The sequence below is a fragment of the Petaurus breviceps genome, unplaced genomic scaffold, assembly GCF_028583685.1.
Source record: "Petaurus breviceps papuanus isolate PSGF00001 unplaced genomic scaffold, PetGlider_PUasm1.0 138, whole genome shotgun sequence".
Classification (NCBI taxonomy): domain Eukaryota; kingdom Metazoa; phylum Chordata; class Mammalia; order Diprotodontia; family Petauridae; genus Petaurus; species Petaurus breviceps.
Genome location: NW_027185694.1, coordinates 14265569 through 14293126, shown reverse-complemented (window position 1 = coordinate 14293126; position 27558 = coordinate 14265569). Strand labels below are relative to the sequence as shown.

At 40.1% G+C, this 27558-nt stretch overlaps 1 protein-coding gene across 1 annotated transcript in view; it reads left to right on the top strand.

Moving 5' to 3' along the window:
• Positions 1 to 27558, top strand: part of TBC1D2 (TBC1 domain family member 2) — a 62332-nt gene that overhangs the window by 2652 nt on the left and 32122 nt on the right. The window contains exons 2-5 of the mRNA XM_069106051.1: positions 1448 to 1595; positions 9282 to 9429; positions 20020 to 20153; positions 23135 to 23328. Coding sequence (XP_068962152.1) covers positions 1448 to 1595; positions 9282 to 9429; positions 20020 to 20153; positions 23135 to 23328 — 624 coding nt within the window. The remainder of the gene's footprint in view (positions 1 to 1447; positions 1596 to 9281; positions 9430 to 20019; positions 20154 to 23134; positions 23329 to 27558) is intronic.

Below are 27558 nucleotides of genomic sequence, written 5' to 3'. Positions count from 1 at the left end.
TAAGTACCTGGCTATGTCCCAGGCCCAGAACTGGCCATATCATTTCCCTGGTGAAAGCTTGTCATGGTTTTCCACTACCTATAGGATAAAATACAAAATCCTTGGCCTGGCTGTTAAGGCCCTCTACATTATAGCTCTCATCCACTTTTCCAGTCTCATTTCCTGCTACTCCCCATCATGTATTCCACTTAAATTGGTACAGTGGAAAGACCACCTCATCTGGAAATAGAGAACATAGGCTTAGATCCCACCTCTCAGACATTTATGCTTGTATGACCTTGGGCAAGTCACTTCTCTGGTTCTCTGTTTTCTCCTTCATAAAATAAAGGCATTGGACTAAATTGCCCCAAACTCCCTTCCAGCTCTAGATCTATGATCCTATACTAGACCTTATTCCTTCACTAACACAAACCAGCCCCCGTGTACTCCTTCCTTAACTCTGCCTCTCAGGCTTATTATCTTCTTTCAAGGCTCCAATTGGGTGCCAGCTCCTCGTGAAGCCTTCAATATTCCTCCCTACCCCCCCCCAAAAGACTTAGGGCTTTTTCTGCTTTTCATTATATGACATCTATTTGTGAACAGATGGTCTCCTTCCAGCAGAATGTAATCTCAGGATGACAGGGACTGTTTTGTTTTGTTCTTTATGCCACCAGTGTCAACCTAGCAGAGTGCCTGTAGTAGGAGATCAGGATGTAGGGAAGGGGAAAAGCAGGAATACACATATTTTTTATTATTATTACATAGCTTAGACTTTGCCCCAGAGTGTGTGACATTTCAGAACTATGTGACTTCAAGAACAGCCATAACTTAACCACTAGATTTTATAAGGACCATCTGAACTAAAAAGATTTGATATGTAAGTAGTGTTTATGTCTGAATCTTAAATTCTGTGAAAGAGAAACTTCCCTGGTAATTCCTGCATTTTTTTGTGTGGCTCCCCACTCTCTTTTTTTTAGGGAGGGCAGGGAGGGGCAGAGCAGTTGGGGTTAAGTGACTTGCCCAGGGTCACACAGCTGTATGTATCAAGAGTCTCAGGCTGGATTTGAACTCAGGATCTCCTGACTTCAGGGCTGTTGCTCTATCCACCAGCCACCCAGCTGCCCCTTTCTACTCTTATTAAACATAAAATGTTAGTTCTCCAGTTTGTCAGTTGTCTGGAATTATACTAAGCAGAAACCATCTATTTCATATGCTTGGGCAAGTCACTTAACTTTTTGGGCCTCCATTTCCTTTTCTGTAAAAGGCAGGGATTGAACCAGCTGATCTCTGAGGCCCCTTCCAACTCCAACCCTATGATTTTACATTGGAATTTGAGTTATCTTGAAAAGAGGTACTTATCATGCCTTTCTCCTTCTCTTACTTCTTCCTTTTAAAGAATATAGAGATAACAAGAACCAACTTGCTTTGCAGAGATCAAGTATTAAATTTAATCTTTGTGACTTCTTAGGCCGTCAACAAACAAACCATGATGTACTGGTTGCAGCAACTTCAGTGTAAACGTTGGGAGTATAACAACAGTCAGCCTGGAATCCTGGTCTCAAGGGTCACTGATGAAACTTTGCCTGGAAATCCCTCTCCCTTACATATCACACTAGGTATCAAAAGATCATTTTCCTTCTATTGTGAACCCTTGTTTTTTAACCACATCGTACAGTAGAACTCTTTAATTATGTTGTCATTATGAAAATACTGGGATTTAGGAGAACTCTTGGCAGCAGAAACAGGGCCTACATTTTAAATTAAGTCAAGTCAACAAGCATTTATTAGGTTCCTACTATGTATACACCAGGCATTGTGCTAAGCACTGGGATTACAAAAACAGCCCCTGCCTTCAAGGAGTTTACATTCTAATGGCAGAAACAACTCTGTACAGGATGAATTGGAGACAATCTAGGAGGGAAGGCTATCGCAGTAAGGAGGACTAGGAAAGACTTCTTTCATCAGGTAGGATTTTAGCTGAAACTCGAAGGAAGCCAGGAGGCATAAATGAGGAAGGAAAGCATGCCAGACGGGGAAGACAACCACAGAAATTGCAGAGGCCAGAGAATGAATATCTTGTGCTAGGAATAGCACGGAGGCCAATGTCACTGGATCATAATCCAGTCTAATAAGTTTATTGGTTGCCTGCTGTGTGCTAGGCAACTGTGCTAAGCTCTGCAATTAATAAAAAGGCAGTGCCTGTCCTCAGGGGCCCATAATCTAAAAGGAGGCAGAAGCAGGGGAGGGAAGGAGTAATGGGAAGGAGTGAGAGGTGTCTTATTCCTTGGAGGGCAGTAGGTTCAGAGTGGCATGAATATCAAGCCTATAGCCCAGTCTGAGGACTGAGGGGTGGTGTCAGTCAAGGTCTGAGTTAGCAGCATGGTGATAAGATTAGAGGAGATGCTCATAACATGGGAGGGGCATCTGGCTGAAACCAGGCCTAGCAGCAGAGGCAGAATGGAATTACTCATAATAGATACGTGTAAATTGCGTGGAGACTGGAAAGAGAGGGAGGGGGCCAGGTTATGAAGGGCTTTATAAGTCAGAGAGGAGATTTATATTTAGGGAGTCACTAAAGTTTGTTGAATTAGAGGGTGGTGGCATACATACACTTCAGACAGATCACGTTGGCAGCTGAGTAGAGGACTGATTGGAGTGGGGGGAGGCTTGTGGCAGAGAAACCAATCAGAAGGCTTTTGCAGTAGTCCAGCTGTGAGATGAGGAGCATCAGAGGAGAGAAGAGACGCTACCAAGGTAGAATCCGAATACTGAAGTCACCCTCTAGGTTGGTGAGAGGACACCCCGGTTTCTTAGAAAGCACAGCATCTTACCATACTATTTGTAGAGTGTGGCACTATGCAACAGAGCAAAGCTAACTGGCATTAATAAGGACCAAACTATGACCTTGGCCTCTTTGCCACCGTGTTCTAGAATATTTAGAAGGAGGGAAGGAAAATAATTGTTAATAACTTTTAGAGTGTGTGATCATAGTTCCATGTATGAGGTTAGCCCGACGCTGTCAGCTTGTCACTTATTGCTGTGTATTTATCTTCCTGAGCTTTGTAGCCATCTAGAATTAGTTGTGATTTTTCTCATTAATAAAATTGTAATCTCTTTAACTGACTAGTTTGAACCCCATCCCCGACATGAAATATTAGTTACTTAATGAAGTGAAGGCAGTTTCAAGTCAACAAATATTTATTAAGCACCTGCTGTGCGCCAGACAGCATGCTAAGCTCTGAGGAATACATGGAAAGGCAAAAACTTGTCCCTGCTTTCAGGGAGCTCACCGTGTAACAGGAGCTCAGAATCGAATGTAGAATCATCCTTTCCCAATAGTAATTACTCTTAATTATATGTAATTAAATACATGTTAAAATTACATCGCGTATGCAATTTATGCAGATCACTGTCAGCTTCTAATGTCCTTGAGATACATGCAAATTTGTATTTGTGCACCTTAATTCGACTCAAGGATCCCCTTACACACCTGCACGTTGCACATGGACTGCATTCAGTACCTGCATCTCCTCCTTCCCTCAGCTATATCACGGAGTTGCTATTCCCAGCCCCGAGCTAGTGTGTGCACGAGGCTGCTTCTGACGTTGATGGGGAAGGAGAGCCAGGGAAGGAAGGCATCCTCACAGCTGCAGTCTTTTGGCAGCTTTTCATTGTTGCCGTAAGGCCACAGTGTAAAGGCATACAAACTAAAATGCTGAACAAGCTTTCACAATTTTCAGTAGATGCTGTTAGGGTCTCCTGGCCTCAAGTAGAAAGATAAAAGAAATCTGCAAGAAAAGTATATCACGCTTTGTCTGAATCTAATTTGAAATAGGTTAAAACAATACAAACACATTCCTGACCTTTTACAAGTCCTGGAGAAATGTATATGCAGTTGAACTCTTAAAATGATTTCCTGTTATGACTAAATTCAACTCACATGAAAATTAGAAGAGAAAACTTGGGAGCTGCATAGTATTGGATTGGTATTTAGAGAAAAAAAGTTATCTAATTTTTTTTGTTGGGAGTCTTTCTAAAGTTTTAAGTCCCTAGAGACTGATTAATAAAGATCCTCTTTACTAAGATGTCTCCTTTTCCCCATTTCCTTAACTGCCCCCTCTCCTATATTTCCAAACCTGCTTTCATAGAGGTTTGCTTAATCAGTTTGAGCAATGACAAATGATTAGAATCGGACGAGTGACAACTATAAAGCCTTGAGATAACTGACTTCCTAGCTGACATCCTGGAGGCTGACTAACCAGAAAGATCAGAATATTCTTAGTTTTCACACTCCTTTTTCTACTTTGGTTTAACTAGTCCTCTTAGTCTTGTGTTGTATTTTACACAGAACATCCTCATATACTTGATATTCTGTTGTACAATATCTACACAGTATAAGGAGGCTATAGGACGTGTGCACAATCCATTTTAATCTTACTGTGCATTATGACATAAAAGCATGTATCCTGTCCTTCCTCCCTGCCTCCAAAAAGTCATACTCTAATGTTTCATTCTGGTATGGAGGGACACAAGACTCTTGGGAGCTGTGCCAGCAGATCACACGTTCTTTCACATCCTAAAGCTGTACCAGCTTCAATTATAGGTCTGGGGGCAAACTATGACAGCTAACGTCACAAGTGGGATTTGAACCCTGGTCTGTCTGCCCCCAGAATCTAGCACTCTCTCTCCTCTTCAGCTCCAAAGCAAGCAGCTCTCCTGTACCCACTTAAAGACCTCCAGTTCCGGGAATCTCATTTACCTTCTGAGGCTGCCCATTTCACTTTTGTTTGGTTCTGATTGTTAGGATTTTCCTTTATTTCAAGCAAAAATATGCCTTTCTAACTGGACTGATTGTTGTAGTTCTCATCTCTGGAGCCAGACAAAACAATTCCAATCTCTTTTCCCCATGACTGCCCTTCATATATTTGAAGGCAGCTCCCATGTCTCCCATTAAGTCTACTTAGGAATGGAGTTAGAATGTGATAAGTGGAACAAACAAGGACCTAGAGGAGGAGAAAGCTTGTAGCTTGGGTGATCTGGAAAAACTTCGTGAAGGAAGTAGAATTTGATTGGTTACGCAATTTCAGGGAATTAGATGCCAGCTCTTAAACGTATGATGCTGTATGATCCATACACACACCTTATACTTACATATAACATATATATACTTATACCTTATACTCAGTTTACTTAGCTTTCCAAAAACTCTTGTTTTTTCCAGTGTCATAGTATCTTGAATACTTTCTTATTGCTGCTATTTAGTTAGTCCCCTTTGGGTGGATCCCCACTCACTTGCATTTTAATTGTGTGCTGGTGTGTCTCAAGTACATATTTCTGATCTCCTCCAACTAGGAATTTATACCACTTACCTCATCTCTTTTACCTGTTTCTGGACAGAAAATCCATTTGTATATAGTTTACTCTCCTCTATATCTTTCTATAGCCTTAAGATTTATGTTGAATTTCAGGTGCCTCTGTGTCATGCATGCACAAATATTCTACCGACGATAGCCCCTACATCACCAGGCGATAGAGCTCAGAGAGAGAGAGAGAGAGAGAGCTCACAATTTAAAATAAAAGTATATGAATCATCTACATAGGTGGAATAATAACAACAGCAACAATAATAATAACTGAAACCAATAGAATAAATAAGATCAGTGAAAGAGAGTGTATGGAGAGACAAGAAAAGGTTAAGAATAAAACCTTGAGGGAATGTTTAAATAAGCTCCTTGAGGTCAGGAACACTAGGCTTATTTATTGTTATGTCTCCTTCAGCATCTCAGCACAGTGACATAATATGTTGGGCATCTAATAAATGCTTGTTGAGTAAATGAATGTTGAAATGTAGGATATGAAAGAAGGCATAACAGCCAGAAAAGCATAAAAGAAGCAGCTACCAAAAATGAAGGGTTAAAGAGGGTAAAGTGAGAGAAACGAGGGGTTTGGAGGTCTTCAGGTTCTGCTAGTAGGTTTTTACTAGAATCAGGTTTTGGAGTCCTAGATGGTGCTTTCAAATTTTGACTGTAACCTTGATAACAAAGAGTTCCTTCCCACCAATCATTTCATTCCACAGATATTAGATTCCTAGAGTAATAGATATTGAGAAATGTGAAAGTAGATCAGAAACTGGATGCGTCTGCTGTGCTAATAAACATTTAGTGTCAACTAGAGTAGGCCCAATGGGAGCAGAGGTAAACCAGCCCTCACATCTGGTAAAATACTTTATGGTTTAGAGAAGCACTGCAAGTGGAATAATGTTTTAAGGAATACCATGATGATAAAGGGAGAAAATGGGAGATAAACTCCTCAGTTCCTGACAGCTTATGATGAGACTCAAGAACTTTCCGGTTTTGCCCATAGGGGACAGTGATAGAGATGAGCTAGGAGAGGTTACAGGAGCACTTTGGGGAGATTGCAGAAGAAACTGGGTTTTATGTGATTAATGGGAGTGGGACCACGACTTCAGCTTCCAAGGCACAAGAAACATGGTTGATCAATGAAGACTCCATGGAGGCTCATAGAATTATAGATCTACAGCTTCAAAGGACTTTAGAGATCCTGTGGTCCAGTGCCCTCATTTTATAGAAGAGGAAGCTGTGGCCCAAGGAATTTTTTTGTTTGTTTGTTTTTGCTTTTTGGAGGGCAGTTGCCCAAGGTCACACGGCTAGATTTTGTGTTAAGTGTCTGAGGCCGGATTTAAACTCGGGTCCTTCTGACTCCAGAGCCGGTGCTCAATTCACTGCACCACCTAGCCGCCCCTGACCCAGGGAATTTAAGTGACTTGCCCATGGTCACTGAAATATTGAGGAACAGAACCAGCATTTGAGCAAGGTTTTTAAGGATGGATAATCTTTCAAAAGTCATAAGTAAGAAAAGGGCACCCCAGACAAAGGGCACAGGAGAGCACAGAAGCAGTAAGTAGTGTCTGAAGGTATGTAAAAGGGACAGCAAGTAGCAGTTTTTCTGTAGCTTAGTGCATGTAAAAGATAGTCATAAGACTGCAAATGTAGAAAGGCAGTCAGTTATGAAGAGCTTTGACAGCCTAAAGATGATTTTATTTGGTAACCAGCATAAGAAGGCATTGATGGGAATAGAATGGTCAAGGAAAGAGAGGGGGGGTGTGTGTGTGTGTGTGTGTGTGTGTGTGTGTGTGTGTGTGAAGGATAGGGAAACCTGAGCATTGCTATAGCAAGCTGAGAAGGAATCAGGAGATACACAGGAAAGAGAGGTTGAATAATGGATAAGGCAGCAGGAAGCAGTTAGGGATAATGCCAACAAGTAGTGACACCTCTTCCTCTGAAACTAGAGGGAGGAAAGAGGGAAAAAGTGAAAGTACTTAGGAGTTTTAAGGTATGATAAGTCAAAAGAGATCACAGAAGATGACCTTGATTTCTATCAGGAAAAATGATGTCATTGAGCATAAAGGATAGAGAGGAATTTTAGACTTGAGAAGAGACTGAAAGACATTCAGACCAATTGTGGAAACGTAGATTGTGAACTGATAAGAATAGAATTAAAGGGTTTCTGAGTAGCAGTGAGTGGGAGTGTATAGTTGAGGTTAATGTGTCCAAAATAGAGTCTATCTTTCCCACAAAACCTTCCCCTCGGTCAGACTTCCTATTTTTGTCAACCAGATTTCATCTTAGGTTCACCACATCCAGACTATTGCCAGGCCTTATTGTTTCTACCTTCACAACCAATCACATATATATGTATGTATACACACACACACATATATAATTCTCTACATCCTTTCTCTCCTCTCACAGCCACGCCCCTGATACAGGTGTTCATCACCCCCACCTGGACCACTGCAGCAGTCTGCTGGTTGGTGTTGCTGCATCCAGTGTTTTTCCACGTCAGTCCATCTCCTCACAGCTGCCAAAGTGATTTTCCTAAAGCACACCCGACTGTGTCCCCCAACTATGAGATAAAATCCATTGACTCCCTCTTATTTCCAGGGCCAAATGGGAAATCCTTTATTTGGCTTTTAAAGCCCTTCACAAGCTGGTCCCTTCCTATCTTTCCAGTCTTTCAAAGTTGAATCCCCTACACCTAGTCAACCATCCCGCTTTACTGTCCTTCTTGTTCCTCACACGTGACCCTTCTCCCAGCTCACTACCTCTTTCTGCTTGTGTCTCATGCTTGGAATGCTCTCCTTCCTCATCTCCACTGCCTGGATTCCCTAGCTTCCTTCAAGATTCTACTGAAATCCCAACTTCTGCCAAAGGTCTTTCTTGGTCCCCTCTTCACCTCTCATGCCTCCCCTTACTGGTCAGTCATGCCTTCCTTTTGAGATTACCTCCCATTGACTCCGTATGTATATGACATGTACATAGTTTGTTTGCATGTTTTCTCCCCCAGTACTATGTGAGCTTCTTGTATTTAGCTTTTTGTTGTTGTTGTATCCCCAGGTTTTAGCCCCAAGTAAACACTTAATAAATACTTGTTGACTGACTGACAAATTTATCATAAATAAAGTTGGGTCAATTTTGAGATCTTATCTATCAACACTCAGCAGCAAGATCAAATTAAGGAGGTAAACCAGAGCTGAAGAGTAATAGCTGAATAGGAATCAAAGAAGGTCAGAGGGACGATATAGTCTAATTTGTGGCTAGGGAATTTTTGAAGTAGCTGACCATTAAGTTAAGACTGAGGAAGGGGATAAGTGAAGCCAAGAGGGAGGTGAAGGGAGAGGGAGGGAATTGAAAGGAGACGATAGACTGGAGGAAGTCGGACTAGAGATGAGGAATGCAAGCACTGGGCAAGGCGCGGGTTTAGTGTGAGGGAGTTGGAGTGGTGGGAGAAGAGATTGTTGTCTAAGTGATTTTTGAATTCAGGATTTTAGAGCATACAGTGCCACATAATGGTCAGGTCTAAAGAATGGCTCTGCTGGTGTGTGACTGTAGAGGTTAGCTAGTAAGAAGTGTAATTCCCATGAATATTGATTATGGGAGGATAATAGCCAAGGCATGGAGGAGAAGAGAACTGTGAACCAGGCACTAAAGTCATTGAGGAAAGTCAGGAAGGTAGCTGCAGTTCTGAAGATGGGGGAATGCCATAAACTTGGAAAAAAGAAGCATTGTTGAGGCTGGTAGCAGTCTGGAGGTCTCACTGGGGAGCAGAGGGTCCAAGCCCCTGCTTCTGCCTCGTGGATCAGGAGGAATAGGTGCATGGACAGCCTCTCAAAGGAAAGCCAAGCAGATAAAAACATTACCATTCAACATGAATCTAAACATGAGCTTTTCAAAGCCCTGTAACATTGAGTCCATTTGTTTCACTTTTCTTTTGTTCTCTAGAGCCAGATAATGCAGAAACTGATGAGTTTTTCTGCCCTGTGAAAACACCAACTGGACTAGTAGGCATAGCAGCTGCTTCTCAGCCAGTTCCAGAGATGCCCACTACCCTCCAGAATATTTCCCTCAAACACCTGAGAACTGAAATACAGTAAGTGTTTAGGGAATTGGAATAACTAACCTAGAGACTGGTACCTTCTGATAGTGCTAAAACCTGCTTATGTTAAATGAACTTTACAGCTGCAGCTGGGTGGTGCCCTGGGACTGGAGTCAGGAAGATCTGAATTCAAATCTTGCCTCAGACACTAGCTGTGTAACCTTGGGCAAATCATTTAACCTCTGTTTGCCTCAGTCTCCTCATCTGTAAAATGGGGATAAAATTGTTGGAGGGTTAAATGAGATCATAATTGTGAAGCACTTAGCAGAGTGCTATATAAATGCTAGCTATTATTGTTGTCAGTATTACTTTCATTTGCTATAGTTATAATTACTAGTAGACAAACTATCAAAACTTCAGGGTAGCAAAGTAAGCATTAGAAAAATAAAAATGAACACAATTCAGATCTTGGAGTGAGAAGGTAGGATAATGCACCGGGCTTGGAATGAGAAGATCTGGGTTCAGATTCTCTCTTAGACACTAGCTATGTGACCATGAAGAATTCCTTAACCCAGCAGATCTTAACCGTTTTTTGTGTCATTATTCTCTGAATAATGTTTTTTATTTGCATGAAATAAGATCCATATGAAGGAAACTGATTATTGAAATACATTTATCAGAATATCAAAAATAAGTTCTTGGATCCCAGGTTAAGAACACCTCTGATTTCTCAGAACCTGTTTGTTCATCTTTAAAATGGGAATGAATACAATAAAATACCTTATTTAGTTGTTGTGAGAACACTTTGCAAACCTTAAAGCACTGTATAAAATTATGAATTATTATTATTTTCCCTGAACAACAGCCACTCTTTACTTTCATTTATTTCTCCTGAATATTTCAGTATTTATCCCATCTGTCGATTTCTACTGCCACCAACCCAGTTTGGGCCCTCATCACCTCTGGCCTTGATTCTTAGACTAACCCTCTAACTGGTTCTATATGCTTTTGGTCACTTTCCCTGCCAATTCATCCATGCTGTCACAGTAATCTTCCTAATGCTCCTTTCTCATCATTTTAAACACTTCTGCAGCTCTCTCCTCCTGTAACACCCTAAGGCCTACTGAAGGAAGTATAAGCTCCTTAGGCTGGCATTTATGGTTTGCTACAATTCAGCTCTAACCTGCTCTTTCAGCCTTATCTCACACTGCTTTCTTTTACCCACCCCTGTTCCAACAATACTCACAACCACAGTGCCTAGCACACAGTACCTTGCTTGCTGATCACCTGCCATTCCTTAAACACGCCCTTCATTCTCCCTCTTCTTCGTGTTACTCCCATGATTCACTTCACCCGGAATTGTTGTCTCACCTGTTCCAGCTCTGTTTGTCTTATACATCCTCCAGGCCATCTTGTTCAATGCCGTCTTGACCATGATGTTTTCGCTTACCTTCTCTTAACCAGAAATAATTTCTGCTAAAATGCCAGAACACTTTCTGCCTATCTTCAATTAAACATTCTTCCTAGTAACTTGTATTTATTCATCCGTGTGTTACCTCCATTGCTAGATTATAAACTCATGAGGGCAAAGACTGTCTTTTTTTATATCCTCCATAGCACCAAGCATATGATAGATACTTACTAAACATTTATCTGAATGAGCAAACTTATAATTTGGTAGTGCAATGGAAGGAGGAAATGACAATCCACTCCAGTATCTTTACCAAGAAAACTCCATGCAGAATCACAAAGACTTAGAACAATTGAGCAATTAATGACAACAGCAACAAATGTAATGCCAAGAGTGCTAGATGTGGAATCAAGAAAATGTGGACTTGATAAGACATCAGGCACTGACTAGCAGTAGGAACATGGGCAAGATAATTAATCTCTCTGAGGTTCCTCAGTTTCCTTATCTGTAAAATGGGGATAATAATCCCCGTCGCACCCACCTGAGGATCAAATGAGATAGTTGGCCTAAGTCATAGGGCAGATCTTAAAATGTTACATGTGACAGCTAGGAATATTATCTAAAATTGAAAATAATTATAGCACTTTGTGTGGCTTAGTCGGTGAGCCAAGAGGTCCACGTTCTAATCCTGACTCTGCTACTAACTAACTGTCCACACAAAACTCTGCTGACAGAGCACACTTGAAATTTGTGTTTCATCATCTCACCTAGGCCCTCACTGCAGGCAGTTTTTACACCTCTGTAATCAGGTGGTTTTACCACTCTCCACAGTGGCTGTTCTGTTCTTGTCTCTCACCAAAGCTTCCCACATTATAATATCTTCCCACCCTCTCAGCTTAAGGAGATTGACTCACATTTCACCAAAAACATTGACTCCATTTACTGAGAATTTCCTCTCCTCCTTGTTTCACATCACTCAGACATATTCCTCCACAATCTCCTTGTATGAAGAGGTAGCCCTTTTTTTGCCAAGACAAACCTCTCTGTGTACATCCTTCATCCTTGAAGCCATTGCTTCCCATCTTCTCCAGTAGATCGTCTTCTCTGTCTTTCCCACTCTCTAGTTAGTCTTCAGTCTCTTCCCTATGTACCAGTCTCTTTCCTGCTGCCTACAAATATACCTATATAGCCTCCATCCTTAAAAAATCCTCTTTTGATCCTACCATCCCAAATAATTATACCTCCCCTCCTCTTTTCTGCTAAACTCCTTGAGAAAGCCACTACACAGGGTGCCTCCGCTTCTACTCACTCTCTTCTAAACCTCCAGCAATCTGACTTCTGACCTCATAATTCAACTGAAACTCCTCTCTCAAGGTTATCAGTCGTCTGACTGCCAAATCTAATGACCTTTTCTTAATCCTCAATAGAACAAAATTCTCCCTTTACAGGTTCTTTTTCAACAAGCTGTCTTATCATTCTTACTTATCATTCTTAAATGTTACAAGAAAAGTAACTCTATTTAGTGACCCTCTGATAATAAGCAGGCAGGGAAAAAAACAAGGAGATACATAGAAGAATTCCTTGTGAATAGTGAGGTCTTCAAGATGCTTATGTGTATAAATGACATACTGTTTGCGTGAATCCGGGAGACACTACAGAGTCTCCAGGAAGAGATCTGTAGTTAGGCAAAGGAGTTTGGCTTACCCTTCTGTAATGCCATGCACAGAAACTTTCCAGAAGAACTGATGCTGTGAACAGCTTTTTTAAGGTTGTGATTACTCAGTATAGTGATCACTCTATTATATAACAAAAGCAAACCATCCATGGAAAATCAAGGTACAGCATAATTCAAAATACAGTATCCACCATATTACAGCTTAGCACAGAAAATCACAATATAATATTCACAACATAGTCTCAAAGTAAAATAGTCACTCTAAGTTAACTCAATCAGTCACTTATCAGTAGTATCAAAGTACCACAGTCAGAGTCTTAGCTCTTGGGGCAAAGTCTTGATTAATTTAATCAGTCACTTATCAGTAATAGTCAAAGTACTCAAAAGTACAATCCTCACTTATTCAGCAAAGTCTTACTAAGTATCATATACAAAACCCTCCACCTCTTAGGTCACTAGTAAACTATAATTTCATAATTACTCAGTACCCAAGAAGAGGTCTTTTCATCTCGACTTGAGGCCTGTTCTCAGATTCCCTGGATCCCCTTCCATGGTCCCAGATTCTACCTGGATTCAGTGGCAGACAGCTCCCAGTTCCTTGACCAACTCTCTGTGCAGGTTCTGCTCCACATTTAACTTCATAGATCTGGTCCATGTCAGATTCCTCACCATTTCTGCTCCAGGGAATTCAAGGCTCAACTGAGCTGTAAACAAACAAACAAAGTCTCAGTATCCCAGTCATGTTTCAGTCACCTGGGCTCCTGGCTCCAGGGCTTCTGGCTCCGGATTCCGGGCTCCTGGGCTCCTGGCTCTGGGCTCCTAGGATCCTGTTCAGAAGAAGCTCCACCACCACAAGTTCTCAGGACTCAGTTGTCCATTCTTCTGTAGCTGCTCTTCCACCAGATCTCGGTCTCAAGGAAATTCTGGCTGTGCTTCTCTGGGGCTTTTCTTACATACACAGTATTACCTACTTTCTTCCACCAACCCCTTCCTGTTAGTCAGTTAACAGGAAACAAGAGTTCATACCTTCTGTTCCCCCAATCAGAAGCTTGATCAGTTACTAAGTGTTAAGTACCTGCTACTTTTGCCAACACAAAAGGTATCTTCAAATTCAAAATTACATTACCATTACACCTTCCAAACAGGAAAGACCAAATGTGGGTCAAGAATGTCTCCCAGATTTCAACATGCATCTGAATGGACACCCTACAAACCTTGTTGGACAGTATCTATATTTCACAGTACAAATAAGCAATGAGTTGGGCCCAGAGAGAAGGAGAGCTGGCTGGATTGCTTGTGGAATAGTAAAAAGGATTTTTACTGGCTCTGAATGTTGTACCCAGAAAACTCGAGCAAGACCCAAGTAACAATTTAGAATTGGACCCTTTATTTTATGCCATGTTGGCTGATCAGGCCACATGGTGAGCTGACGAGGTACCACCCCACCATCCCAGGTAAAGCCTCAGCTTTTAAAGGGACACCATGAAGCCAACGGTTAGGTATTGTAAGCAGAAACTTGCAGAGGCCAAAAACAGTGATTGGTCAATACACACCTCAAAATTCCCCACCCCCCAACCCAAGTGTCCCTGACCCAGAAGCCCACCCACCTCTGTGAAGGTGAGCTGACTGGGGAAGGGCGGAGCTAAACCTGACGGTCTACTCACTTCCCTGAGGGAGAGCTGAGGTTGGGGGATGGGAAAGCCAGGTACAACATGAGCTTCCCCAGAAAGCAAAGACTTTTTTTTCAGCATAAATACTTTATTGGTGCTACTATGTGCCAGCAAGACTTAGAACACCACTGCTTCCAAAGAACTAAACAATGAAGAAGGAAGAAAGAATGTAATGACAGAAGGAGAATATGGACTGGGTCACATGGTAAGAGTGAAGAATAATGGTAAATGGCAAGAGTGTGGTATCCTCTTCTTGTTAAGAGAAATCAAAGAAGTACTAAGACATATTCGATGGACTTCTATAGGGAGAATTCACAAGTGTGGCTTGTGATTTGTTGTTGGAGAAAACTCTCAGATTGATGAAGTCACAGATTGGTTTATGAAATTAAGCTATTAAAATCAGCTTATAAGAATTTTAATTTGAGTAAGTCAAAGAGATGGTGCAGTATATAGAGCATTGTGCCTTGAGTCAAGAAGACCTGGATTCAAATCCGACATCAGACATTTACCAGCTATATGACCCTAGGCAAATTACTTGACCTCATTTACCTCAGTTTCCTCATCTGCAGAATGAGCTGGAGAAGGAAATGGCAAACTAATCCAGTATCTTTGCTAAGAAAACCCCACATAGGGTCATGAAGAGTCAGACATGACTGAAACAGCTGAACAGCAAATTTGAGTAAATGTTTTTAGTATGGCTAGAAATTCCATTTGAGTCTTGTGTTTACATTTTTCATGAAATGACCTTACTATCCCTTTCAGCAAAATGACTGTATTAGTCCTCCACTAAAGTGATTCATTGTGGTGTGAAAGTGAATTTGCATTCTTGGACAGAATTCTTATCAAGGTGGCAAGGCTTTGAATAGAGGCCATCAATGAAATAATGATAGCTGATGATGATGATGATGATGACAATAATAGCTAGCACTTATATAGCCCTTTAAATTTGTAAAACACTTTACAAATACTATCTCATTTAATCTTCACCATATCCCAAAGGCAAGTGCTGTTATATCCCCATTTTACATATAAGAAACCAGGCATAGATCTACTAAGTTACAAAGGGGTTGTGAACTACATTAGTAGAAGGGAGGTTGACAGAGATGAAATCATGGACTCCCAAAGAAGGGAAGGAGTACAGAGTTCCTTCTCCTGCTTTTCCACTTGATGCTGTTCTTTGAGGAGTCTGCTATCTTGACTGACATCAAGCCTACTCTCAGAGCCCTTGCAAAGCTCAGAATAATCAAGAAGGGAACCAAAAAGTTCATTGGGCACCAACCCGATTGTGAAGATCAAAAGGAATTTGGGTAAATCAAGAGTCAGGGAATGTACAATTAGTTGAAGAGCCAGGTCTCAATGCCCAGTATTAGTTATGGAATCAATAAGAGGACAAAACACATGCCACCAAGCTAGTCGGGAAATGTTCTTTTGGTTGGAGCTAGAAATGTTCCTGACGTGCAGCCATTCTTAATGTGAGGAGATTGCTCATTGTTTCTTATGAAGTCACGGAGGAGAGAGCACCTCCATAGGCCATCACAGTCAACAATCCCACATGTTAGTGCCATAAAGAAAAGGAACGATCTGTTTTGTACATAGTTATTTGTATTAAATAAAGCCTCAAACTAAAAAAAAAGTACTAACCATCAATTTTTTCTTAAATTTAATGTCTCTAGTCAGACCATTTCCAATTAGACAGTGCTTTTCAATTAGCATCCCCTGTCATCAAAGCAGGGGAGTTCTGTTTTGAACTTGTTGAATTTGAGGTGCCTGGGTGGCTAGGCGGTACAGTGAATAGAGCAACCAGCCCTGAAGTCAGGAAGACCTGAGTTCAAATTCGGCCTCAGAAACTTAACACTAGGCATGTAACCTTGGGCAAGTGGCTAAAGCCCAATTGCCCTGCCTTCCCCCCTCCAAAAAAAAAAAGAATTTGAGGTGCCTTTGGGACATGTAGAGGAAACTGTCCCAGAGGTATACAAGACTAGAATATTCAAGACTGGATATTCAAGACTAGAACTCACTAGAACTCAAAGAGAGCAAACACCATTATGCTGTGTGCCGAAGATGTGATACAGTGTCAGAGACCAAGCTGGAATCCCAGTCTTGTTCTTTATTACATCATTCTAAAAGTCTGTCTTATTTTTAATTTAAATTGATAGCTTTAGCTGATGTAGATGTTTCGGTAAATTGTTCATCATTGCAGCTTTCCTTGTAGTCTAATGATTTATTTATGTTTTTTTCATAGCTACATGCAGAACAATAGTTTAATGCCAGCAGATCTTGTTTAAGTAAATCCAGCCAGTGTCAGTAAGACAATTTAAAAGTGGAGCTGAAAAAATTAAAACATAGATATATATAAAAAACGGAAGGAAATCCTTGGAGATAAGACAGTCACTTCCTCCTAAAGCCATTTATTAAAAACTACAGGAAATTTGGGGCAAGAACATAAAGGCTAAAGTGCTCAGGATTTTGCAGAAATAAGAGTACTCTGTGCTCTTGCTCATGTCTCCAGAATGTGTAGCTAAGCAAGAACCTATTAATTGATAAGCCTCAGCAGTCTTATTATATACATACACACTGAGACAGTGCTGGTCAAGCATTCATTTATAGAGTTCATAGTTAACAAAGACAGTGTCTTTAAGGAAATATAGAACAAAAAATAATAGAGCTGAAACCCCAGATAAATGAGGAAATGATAAGAGATCACTTAAGTGCTCTCAATGAGCTGCATCACCAAACCTTAGCTAAACTATATTCCAGGATGCTCAAAGAACTTGAAGATATGATTCCTGAGCCATTGTTGCTGAAATTGTGGAGGGAGAGCCCTTGTGCAAGGGAATAAGCATTTATATAGCACCTAGTGTGTCCCAGGCATGGTCTAAGCACTTCACAGTTATCTCCTTTGATCCTCACAGCAGCCCTACAAGATAGGTGCTGTCATTATCCCCATTTTACAGTTGAGGAAATTAAAACAAGCAGAGGTTAAATTACTTGCTCAGGGACACAGAACTAGTAAGTGAAGCTGGATTTGGATTCAAGTCTTCCTGACTCTAGACCCAGCACTACTTGTCCTGTAACATACATTATTATAGGGATATTTCATAGGATCATAGTTCTCAAACTGGAACGGACATCAGAGGCCATGTAGTCCAGCCCCTCATTCTACAGATGAAGAAATAGCCCAGGAGCGATTGAGACTTGTCCATGTTCACAAAGGTAGGATTGGAATAAAAAGGGGAATAGCAGCTACTATCCAGTATAGTTTCATCAAGAACCAGTTCATCAAGAAAAAATATCAGTGATCTGGACAGCATCCAGAAGAAGGCAGATCAGGGAAGGTCTCAACTTCATGCCATGTGAGGATCAAGAGAAGGAACTGGTTGTTTAGCTTGAAGAAGTGGAGAGAGAAAATATGATAGCTATCATCAGATATTTGATGTGGCCTCATATGGAAGAGGGAATGGATTTACTCTGCTCTGCTCTAGAGTGCTGAACCAGAGACTTGAAACCAGGCCTTTCTTACTCCAAGCCTGGTTCTCTAGGCTTTATGCCTGGCTACTTTAAAATCAGAATGGTCCAAAAGTGAAGTGGCCTGCCTAGAAGTAGGGAGGTCCCTCGGTGGAGGTCTTGAGGTGTAGGCTGGATTATGATTTGTCAGGGACGTTATCTTCCCTTGTAGATTGGACTAGGTAACTGCTGAAGACTCTTCCAACTCGGAGAGTCTGTGATTACACCAGAGCTGTGCTCACATAGATTGCCAGTCCCTGATGGTGTCGTGATGAAGTGGACAAATGGCAGGGTGCTCGACAGGTTCTCTTGTGTGGTGGAACTTTCCCAAATAAATCAAGACTTTAGTCATGTCTAAAAATATGCTTTTTGCATACTTCTCCACCACTTCTGTACTCAGAGGCGTTAGGCATGCATGACCATGGTGCTCAGTTGGTCACTGCAGATTGTCTTAGTTCTTTGTCCTTCTCTCCACATCGGTTCATGTAAGCCTTAAGTTCTTCTGAATTCTTCATTTTCTTCATTTCCTATGGTACAGTAAGATCCATCATACTTATACACCACAATTTGTTCAGTCATCCCTCTGATTGATGGGCCCCCACTTTCTTTCCTACTACTTCTTGGCTACTACAGAAAGTGCTGCTATAAATATTTTGGAACATACAAGGCCTTTTCATTAGTCTTAGACCTCCTTGATGCTTTCACAAGGTGAAAGGTAGACACAGTTTAGTGACTTTCTTGAATCTAACTGGTATTTGTCAGACACCTTTCATACAATCTAACATTATTAGCACAGTCATAGTTTTCCTGCATTTCTTCTTATTTCAGTGGGATTAGACTTTAATTTGCTCTTGCAGTTACCTATTACATCAACATAACAAGCCATTTCAGTTATTCAAATAGCTGTAATAGTTTATTAATGACAATAGCAGACATGTAGTGCCTTAATCAATTTGCACTTTCTGTCATCTGTACCTCACAATAAGACCTTAAGGTAAGTGATACAGATGTTATTACCCTAGTTTTACTTAAGAGAAAGTTATAGCTCACAGGATTTAAATGACCTGTCTTAAGGGCGGGTAGGTGGCGCAGTGAGTAGAGCACTGGCCCTGACGTCAGGAGCACTTGAGTTCTAATGCGGCCTCAAGACACTTAATACTTACTAGCCTTGTGACCTTGGGCAAGTCACTTAACCCTAATTGCCCTCAAAAAAAAAAAAGGGAAATGACCTGTCCAGGGATCACACCACTAATGAGCACGAGTAATGAGATTCAAACCCAGTCTCACCTAATTAAAAATCCATTCTTCATTGATTAATTACTGTAGCAGTTATTTTACTATTCTGTTACCAAAATTGTCTGTTTCTAAATAAATGATAAGTAGCAAATTACAGAAAACTTTTTTTTAAAGAATTCAGATCTGTGGGTTCATCAATGTAAGGAAATCCTGGTGTGAAAAATTCTTCCACAGATGATGCAGTTTGGCCTTTCATCCCTAACTTAAGAGTATTAATTTCCTTGTACATTAAGAGGTTCAGTGATTTGCCCATGTTCAGAAAGCTAGTAAGCTCAGGTCTTTCCCCTTTGCAGTCCATCCTCCACTCAGCTACCAAAGCATTTGTCAGACCATGGCAGCCATTCCTCTATGAATTCCAGTGACTCCCTATTACCTCCAGGACCTAATTTAAATTTAAAATATTTTTTGAACATCTACTCTGTATGTTGCATTGTTTGTTCCTACACTTTAGGGTCTTGATTAAATTTGTCCTCTGTTTGGCATTTAAAGCTTTTTATACCCTGACCCCTTCTTACCACTTCACTTTAAATCCCCATTATGTCCCTTTACTCTGTGCACTCTGTACATTGGCCATCTACACTGGCCTCCTTTCAGTGCTTTACATTCGCTGTACCCTGTGCCTGGAACACTCTTATTCCTCACCTCCAACTCTTACATTCCCAGACTTTCTTCAAGACTCAGCTCAAATGCCTCCTTCTGCAGGGGGTCCTTTCCCAGTCCCCTAAGCTACTCTAGCTTTGACTTCTAATATTTTTCTTTTTTTTCTTTTCTCCATCAGAATATAAGCTCCTTGAGAGCAAGGGACTGTTTTTGCCTTCTTTGTACCCCAGCACTTGGCTCAGTACCTCGCATATAGTGCTTAGTAAATGCTGTTGGCTGACTAAATGTGACTTTTTCTCTAGGCCATTGGCCCTTGATAAGAAAAAAAGGTGTCTTTCCAAATGGATGCTTCCTTTTTCATTCTCACATTTTAAAAAATATTTTTTGAACATCTGCTCTGTATGCTGCATTGTTTGTTCCTATGCTCAAGGATCTTGGTTAAATTTGAGACTCTTTTCACTTTCCTTTTGTTCTTGTTTTGTTTTCAGAAACACAATGCATAACATCTGTAGCAACAAGCAGTCCAGGGGAAATGGCCGTGTTTCCCAAGGGGATGAATCCCAGAAGTTTGGGGAGAATCAGAATGAGGAGCAACACTTGCAAGCAGACCCAGGACTCCCTGGTGCTCATCTCTGTAGCTTTCTTTTATGTGTCTTTTTCTTACCTATTTAGGCTACAAACAACACAACTCCCTTTACCAGCATTATTTGGTAGTGGGTCCAAGGGAACCCACTGTCAGTTCATCTGCTGGCGATTATTCAGTCCTTCCTGTATGCCAGGCACATAAGGGCAGGATACACTCAAAACATGAGCTGCTGTGCACTTTTAGATGAACTCAAGATTGGCTTTGTTGGTGATCAGTTAAGAAACAGCTCGATTTTTTTCTGCCATAGTCTCCCAGTTTAATTTTGACTGTTCAAAAGATCTCAATGTGGTTTATTATTATTATTTTAAATGCAATTTTGTTTTTCTCAATTACGTGTAAAGGTAGTTTTTGACATTCATTTTTGATGAGATTTTGAGATCTAAATTTTTCTCCCTCCCTTCCCTCCTCCCTCAATGTGTTGTTTTTAATAATCATCCAGGTTAATTAAATCCTTTATTTGGATATTGTTAAGAAAAGAGTAAATAGTGCTCTTTTCAGGGGGATGAGTGATTTTAAAATGAGATTCATTTGAAGATACAGAGATGGACTGAATGACTTTTATGTATCTATTCAAGTCCAAGAACTCAATGACTTACTAGTCAGAATGTGGGTTACTGAGACCTTTCAGTAGAGGTAAGAGGGTTTAGTTTACTTTATCTTATTCTATTCATTATTTATTTATTGTGAGCCTGAGTCTCCCCATTTCTCCTAGACTGGAAGTGCAGTGGCCACTCTTGGTCCCCAACATCCTATTGATCACAGAAGCTTTAACCCACTCCATTTCTGCCTTGAGCCTGTTCACCCCTTTCCAGAGGCTCCCCCATGTTGGTGCCAGACTTAGTGTGGATGCCTGACTGGCTTTAGCCATACTGTAGCTCAGAACTCCTAAGCATAAGCAACCCGCCAGCCTCAGACTCCCCAGCAGCAGGGATTAGAGATGTGCACCACCAAGCCCAGCAGGTGTATAACAGCTTTAAGTATCAAATGAAGTTGATATTTTGGGGTAGAAGGGTGGGGTAGGGTAAGATAAGGACTGTGGAGGGTAGTTAAAGTCCTAGACATCACAGAAAAAAAAAACTTTGACACGTGGGTTTCATTGCCTATGTTATGGAAAAATCTCAGTGCTTCCAGGATCTCAATAGTATTTTATAAGCATTGATTTGTTTACCATCCTAATACCCAAGGGGAGTTTAAATGCATTTCGTTCTCAATGAGATCACTAGCTTCCTCTCAGATAACAGTTTATATATAAGCAGTCTCTGATTAGATAACATTTGTAATCGTTATTATAGGGAAGTTACAAGATATTCATGTTACATCTCCAGCCTGATTTCATAACATCCTCACACACAGCTTTCTTGCCCACTTGACCTGAAAAGAGAGTTCGTCACTTGGCACATAGTAGGATCCTATTAAACACTTGTGGATTGATCACCTGACTGATTGTGTACTTTTCCAGTCCAAGAGATAGCAACATCTGGGGTAGTGGTGGAACAGGAAGAATTCTTGCCAAAATACACAAAAGAGTTAGGCACGTGCTTGTTCATGTGGCCAGAGAGCAGGGGTTTAAAACCATGGTCTTTTAAGTTTGTGAAAGGAAGGAAGATTTTCTAAGCAGCATATGCCCGTAATATAGTTCTAGCAGAGAAGGAAGATTTCTTGAGCAATGCGACTTTGGGGAGTAGCCTCCAGAATGAGCTTCCCTTTTAAAGAAAAAGTTAAGTAAAACCAGCTGACAGAATGATCATGCTTGACAATGAATGCTGCGTTCTACATCAGTAGTCTCTTAGTTGTCTAAGGAAAGGAGGGAGGTACTTGTCCTCGGTCTCTTCTCCAAGTCCAAGACTGGCCATGATAGTTTTCCCCACAAGATTGTCTTGTATCTATTTTATGTGTGTATTTTATATACCTATATATCTGTGTATTATCTTCCCCATGAGTAGGAAAGTAATTTTCACAAGGACAGATAAGGAAAAAGTTCATTACCAAGCAAGAGATAGAAGCAAATCACAGAACACAAAATGGACAGTTTTGAGGCATAAAATTAAAGTTACATTTTTTTCAGGTGATTTCATAGTATCACAAAGCTGAGAGAGACCTTAAAGATTATTGAGTGCAGCCTCTTCATTCTAAAAATGAAGACACCAACTCCCACAGATAGGAAATGATTTGCCCCAACCCCATAGATACTTTTTAAGGTCATTATCATTGAAGATGACAACCTCCTTTCACCCTAAACACTGATTGGTAAAGTGCCATAGCAGAGACAAAATTTTGGTCTAACTTAGAGTATGGGTCGAAAAAGTATGATTTTTCCTATGTTCTTATGAATATATTTTAATCACACAGTGGTAAAGGTCAAAGGATCTATGAAGATCACCCACTTGGCTCTCTCATATGGCTTTTAATAATTTTTCAAATAGTTTTTCAAAGCTGTTTAACTTGGAAATTTTACATTTCTAGTATTTTCCAGTCCTCCCCTCCTTTTTTTTCTCTTTCCCAGCTTCTCCTTCCCTCTATGTCATTAGATAAAGAAAATGTCACATCTCTCTAGAGAAAATATATACATGGGTCCCTGAACAGACTCTTATGAACATGGGACTTTTTATTATTATTTTTATTTTAAATAGAGAGGCAGAGACTTTTTTTTAGCCTTTTAGATTTACTGGCATTATTTTTGCCTTTGAAAATCAAGGCCTTTTTGTTGAGTGCTCAGTGAAGATAGACAATATCTGGTTACTGTCTTCCACTCAACCTTTTATATATGAGAATACTGTGATTAAGTCTGTCCTGGGGCTTTTCATGAGTGAAATTATCCCAGTTAACTTCAGTCCTTCCTTCTTAGTGTCTGACATTTCAAATAATCTGTTGACTTTCCTTAACCCCATAACATATTTTCTGCTTTGCAGTGTTACCCTAATAATATTACTAACTTCTGAATTTCCTTTCTTCAACAGGAAAAGAAACAGAGGAATATTCAAGATCTACACAGAAGTCAGGTCTGACAGCAAATTTTATTCAGAAAGCCAAAAAGCAGAACAGTAACTTCCATATCTTTACTGAAGGCCTATGTGAAAAACATGTTCAGGATAAAGTTGGGGCCCTTCAGCAGCAGGTTCTGATGCTTACAGAGGATTTAAAGTCTCAGAAAGTAAGTATTGGCTCCATAAATGTCTTTTGGCATATTTGTAACCTTTTAACTTGGTCACCAACAAATAAGTCCATTACAACAATTTGGAAAAAACAATCAGCCCTTTTCCTTATCTCTTTGCCTACAGTTCCATCCCTTGTCGCTATACTTATGGAATTACTACCCAGCCTTTATAACCCAACTCCATTGTGATCACTTCCATGAAGATGTCCTTTTCTTCCCAGTGGATTCCGGCTTTGCCTCACATAACTTTATTTTTAACTGTCTAATGCACTTATCTCTTGGAAGGTTATAATAATGCCATGTATAATATATTATAATTGATGATATCTGTTCCATCTCCCGGCCAGACTTCAAGTTACACAAGGGAAGCGACTGTTTTATTCATTCTGAATGTCTTTTCTATCACCTAGCACAGGGCTTTGTGGACTGGGGGCACTTACTAAATATTTATCCCATGAATGAATTAAGGAATGGATGAATTCAACCAAATGGAAAGGGAAGTCATTCTAAATTATTTTAAAGTCTGATTTCTAGAATATTTGAAAAATTATGTAGTATATTAATACTTTAAGGAATTTGCAGTTAATCAGTCACCAAGCATTTATTAAGCACCAGCTATGTGCCAGGCACTGTTAAAGATGCAGAGGATACAAATATATTAAACTAAACAATCCATTCTCATAAGGAGATAACATTCTAACGAAGGAGAACTTAACTAAAAGGTGTTGTCGAGGAGAGAGCCTTTTCAGAAACTTTAATAAGCAAATCAGCCTTGTATCCTTACAGAAACCCCTGATGCAGCAATGCCTGGGATCTTACTTGCAGCTCTGATCACCAGCCTGCAAGAGAATCATAACAGGACTAGGAAAGAAGACAACTTAAAATGGTCAAAGGATCCTAATGAGATTGTGATATTTTCATTGTGAAAAAAAGTTGTAATTAAAGTAAAAAAAAAACAAAGGTGCTATTTGGCAGGTCAGAATTAAGATTGAGTGAAAGAAAGCTGAGGAGTACACTTTTGGAGGTGTTAGATTTGAGGTACGACATCCTGTTGAGATGGTCAAAAAGTAGGTGGAAACAGAATTGGAGGCACAGATTTGAGGGTATCTTCATGGAGGTGATCTTTGAAATCGGAACAGAAGGCTAGAGACTAAATAAGTATTATATGCAAATCAAGTTGCAATAACTGACAAAAGAGAGAAAACTAAAAAGAAGACACAGTGGCTTTTATGCCACCTGTGGCAGCTGGCAGAATGATGGATTCGTTCTGGGACTAGAGTCAGGGAAGACCTGAGTTCAGATAATGCCTGAGAACTTGGGCAAGTCACAACCACTGCCTCAGTTTCTTTATCTGTAAAATAAGTATAATATTTGTCCTTGGCTCCCAAGCTTGTTGTGAGGATAAAATGAAATATTTGTAAAGTACTTTGCAAACCTTTAACTATTGTTGTTATTATCATCTCATCATCTCAGAGTTCTTTTTTTTTTTCTACCATGTCAGGATAAAGGAACATAGAAGTTAAGACCATCTTTTTAATTAATGGTTAAATTAGGTTTCAGTTTTGGTTTTGTTTTGTTTTTAAGAAGGATAATATGTCTGTGGTATCCAAACTGGTTTGGGGAGGAGTTTGGAGTTTATGAAAATTGTTAGCAGCTCTTGCAGTAATTAGGTCAGAGGTAATAAAGACCTAAACAGTCCTTTCCTGGTCAAAACATATCCTGAATTCAAATCTGCCCACCTTATTACTTAGTATTGAATTGGACTTGTTTCAAGATCTTTTCATGTATATGTATGTTAGCTCCTAAGCAAAACTATCAGCTTTTTAAGATGAGGAAATTATTGTTGTTCAGTCATGTCCAACTCTTCATGACCCCATTTGGGATTTTCTTGGCAAAGATACAGAAGTTTTGCCATTTCCTTCTCCAACTCATTTTACAGATGAGGAAACTGAGGCAAACCGAGTTAAGTGAGTTACCCAGGATCAAATAGATAGTAAGTATCTGAGGTCAGATTTGAACTGATTCCAGGCCCAGCATTCTAGCTACTGCACCACCTAGTTGTCCCTTAGAATTTACCTGTGCTTAAATAGACACTCAGTAAATGCTCATTGAACCAATGAATTCTTGTTACGTGACCAGTGTTTTCTGTATCAAGAATCTGACAATAACATTGACTACTGTAGATATTTTTAGTGTTAATGCTGGTAAGGAATAGACTTGTCTGGAGTTCAGTGGATACAAGCAGTTGATATTTTTAATACGAATCCTCAGATCACCAAGAGAATAGAAATCATACCTGTCCCTGACTTCCATCTGTTCAGGCATATGGAAAGCTATTGTAGCTCTTTTGGACATATGTCAACTGAAGGAAATAATTAAACCATCCACATATGCTGCTGAGAGAAAAACATGAATTAACATATGGCTCAGGATATGGATCATGCAGAAATAATGTAGTTCATTGGCAGCTACATCTGTTTTGGAAATCTAACGAGCTCAGTCTTATTCTTACTTCCTCAGAATATTGACATAGTACTTTCAAAGTCATGATTCAGTTGTCTGCTCTTCCCTACATAGACAAATGAAACTCAAGATTTCTGGGAATGTATGTTACAGGAATTCTTCATATAGTATTCACATCAGGGCTGTTTGTAAGTGAATTTGCCCTCAAGGTGACGTACTCTTCATGGAGAGGAACTGCATAGCCTAGGTTCTATTACACAACTATTCTATGTTCCTTTTTCCTTTTAATTTTGGTCTCTCTGCTAAAATAACTTGAAAAGCTATTGGTTTTTTTATCATGCATAGAGATATGCATGGCTTTATGATATGATATATGTATGGTATTTTAACAGTTGTCTACTTTCTAGCATGGGCATTTTTTCCCAATCCTTCCTGTAAATTAATTGATTTTGAGTAAATGTTTTGATGTCAGAGCACTTAAGTTCAAATCCTGCCCCATTCAGCTGTTTGGCCTTGAGCAAGTTTCTTTACTTCTCTTGGGCTTTGATTATCTCATGTGTAAAATAAAGTCCAACTTAGACTAGGTGAATTCTGAGGCCCATACCTCTAAATATGTGCTCCTTTAGTCTTATAAAAACATTGAACAGTGTTTCTCACTAAAGCTTTTTTCTCCCTAGGGAACATATATTTTTCAGATCTAAAATTTTTTTTAAGATGAGAAGATTTATTTTCATTTAAAACTCTAAACTGAAGCCCTCTAAGAGACATTCCTTCTTTTTTATTCCTTTCTGAGTGCTCTTGTTGAGTGCTTAGATTTGTTCTACATTAAACCAGAAAATAAGAAGGTGCCAACCGGTTACATTCTTAGAATTTGTAAGCCGCATAGGGCATTTTTCCCAAGATTCCTTCTGTGGCATCAGATGTTACCTGTTGAATGTGTTTAGAACACTGGACTCAGAAATAGTCCACTTTCTGCCAGTTCTTGCCACCAGGTACACACAGATTTGCCTCTTCGAGGCTTATCTGAACTTTGGTCATAGCTAAGGGATCAAACAGTTCTTCTTAATGAACTCCTTTTCCTGCCATATTCTGATTAGAGTACTATTTCAGGATCTACTGGAATTTTAATCGCTGTCAGCATGCCAATGAAAAGAGTAACCCAGACAAACAGGTCCTTGCGAAGCATAGTAACAGACATTCTTAGCCTGATTTTTGAGTTCAGAAGATTTTGAGTGGTGGTGAAACTGCCACCTAATCAGATTGCTTCAGTAAGTAGGAAACTGTTCCCAGAATTTACACATTACCAAGCCATAGGAGATGAGAAAGCTGCCCTTCCCATTTCCTGAATAATAGGTTCTCCAAAATTGCATTTAAAGTAGGAAACTTAAAGTTTTTGTTTTGTGTAATTAGCTCTGGTGGTAGGAAAAGGATACAGTGCTCTTCGTTCTTAGGACCCTGTGCTCTTGCCTCTAGTCTGTGCCATTTGGAAAACAATAACAACAATAATGACAAATAAATTTAGTTTTGCAAACCCAAGTTTGCAGAATCAATGACCGTGTGAGGCAGGTGCTGTAACTACCACTATCCCTGTTTTCAAAGTAAGGAAGCTAAGGCCCAGAGAGGCTAACTGACCTGCCCACAGTGACACAACTTCAGAGGCAGAATCTGAATTCAGGTCTCCCCTGGTTTACAGTTCAGCATTCCGTCCTGTGTTTCCAAGTGTCTCACACACAAGACACAACTCCATCCTCACCTTGTCCGTAC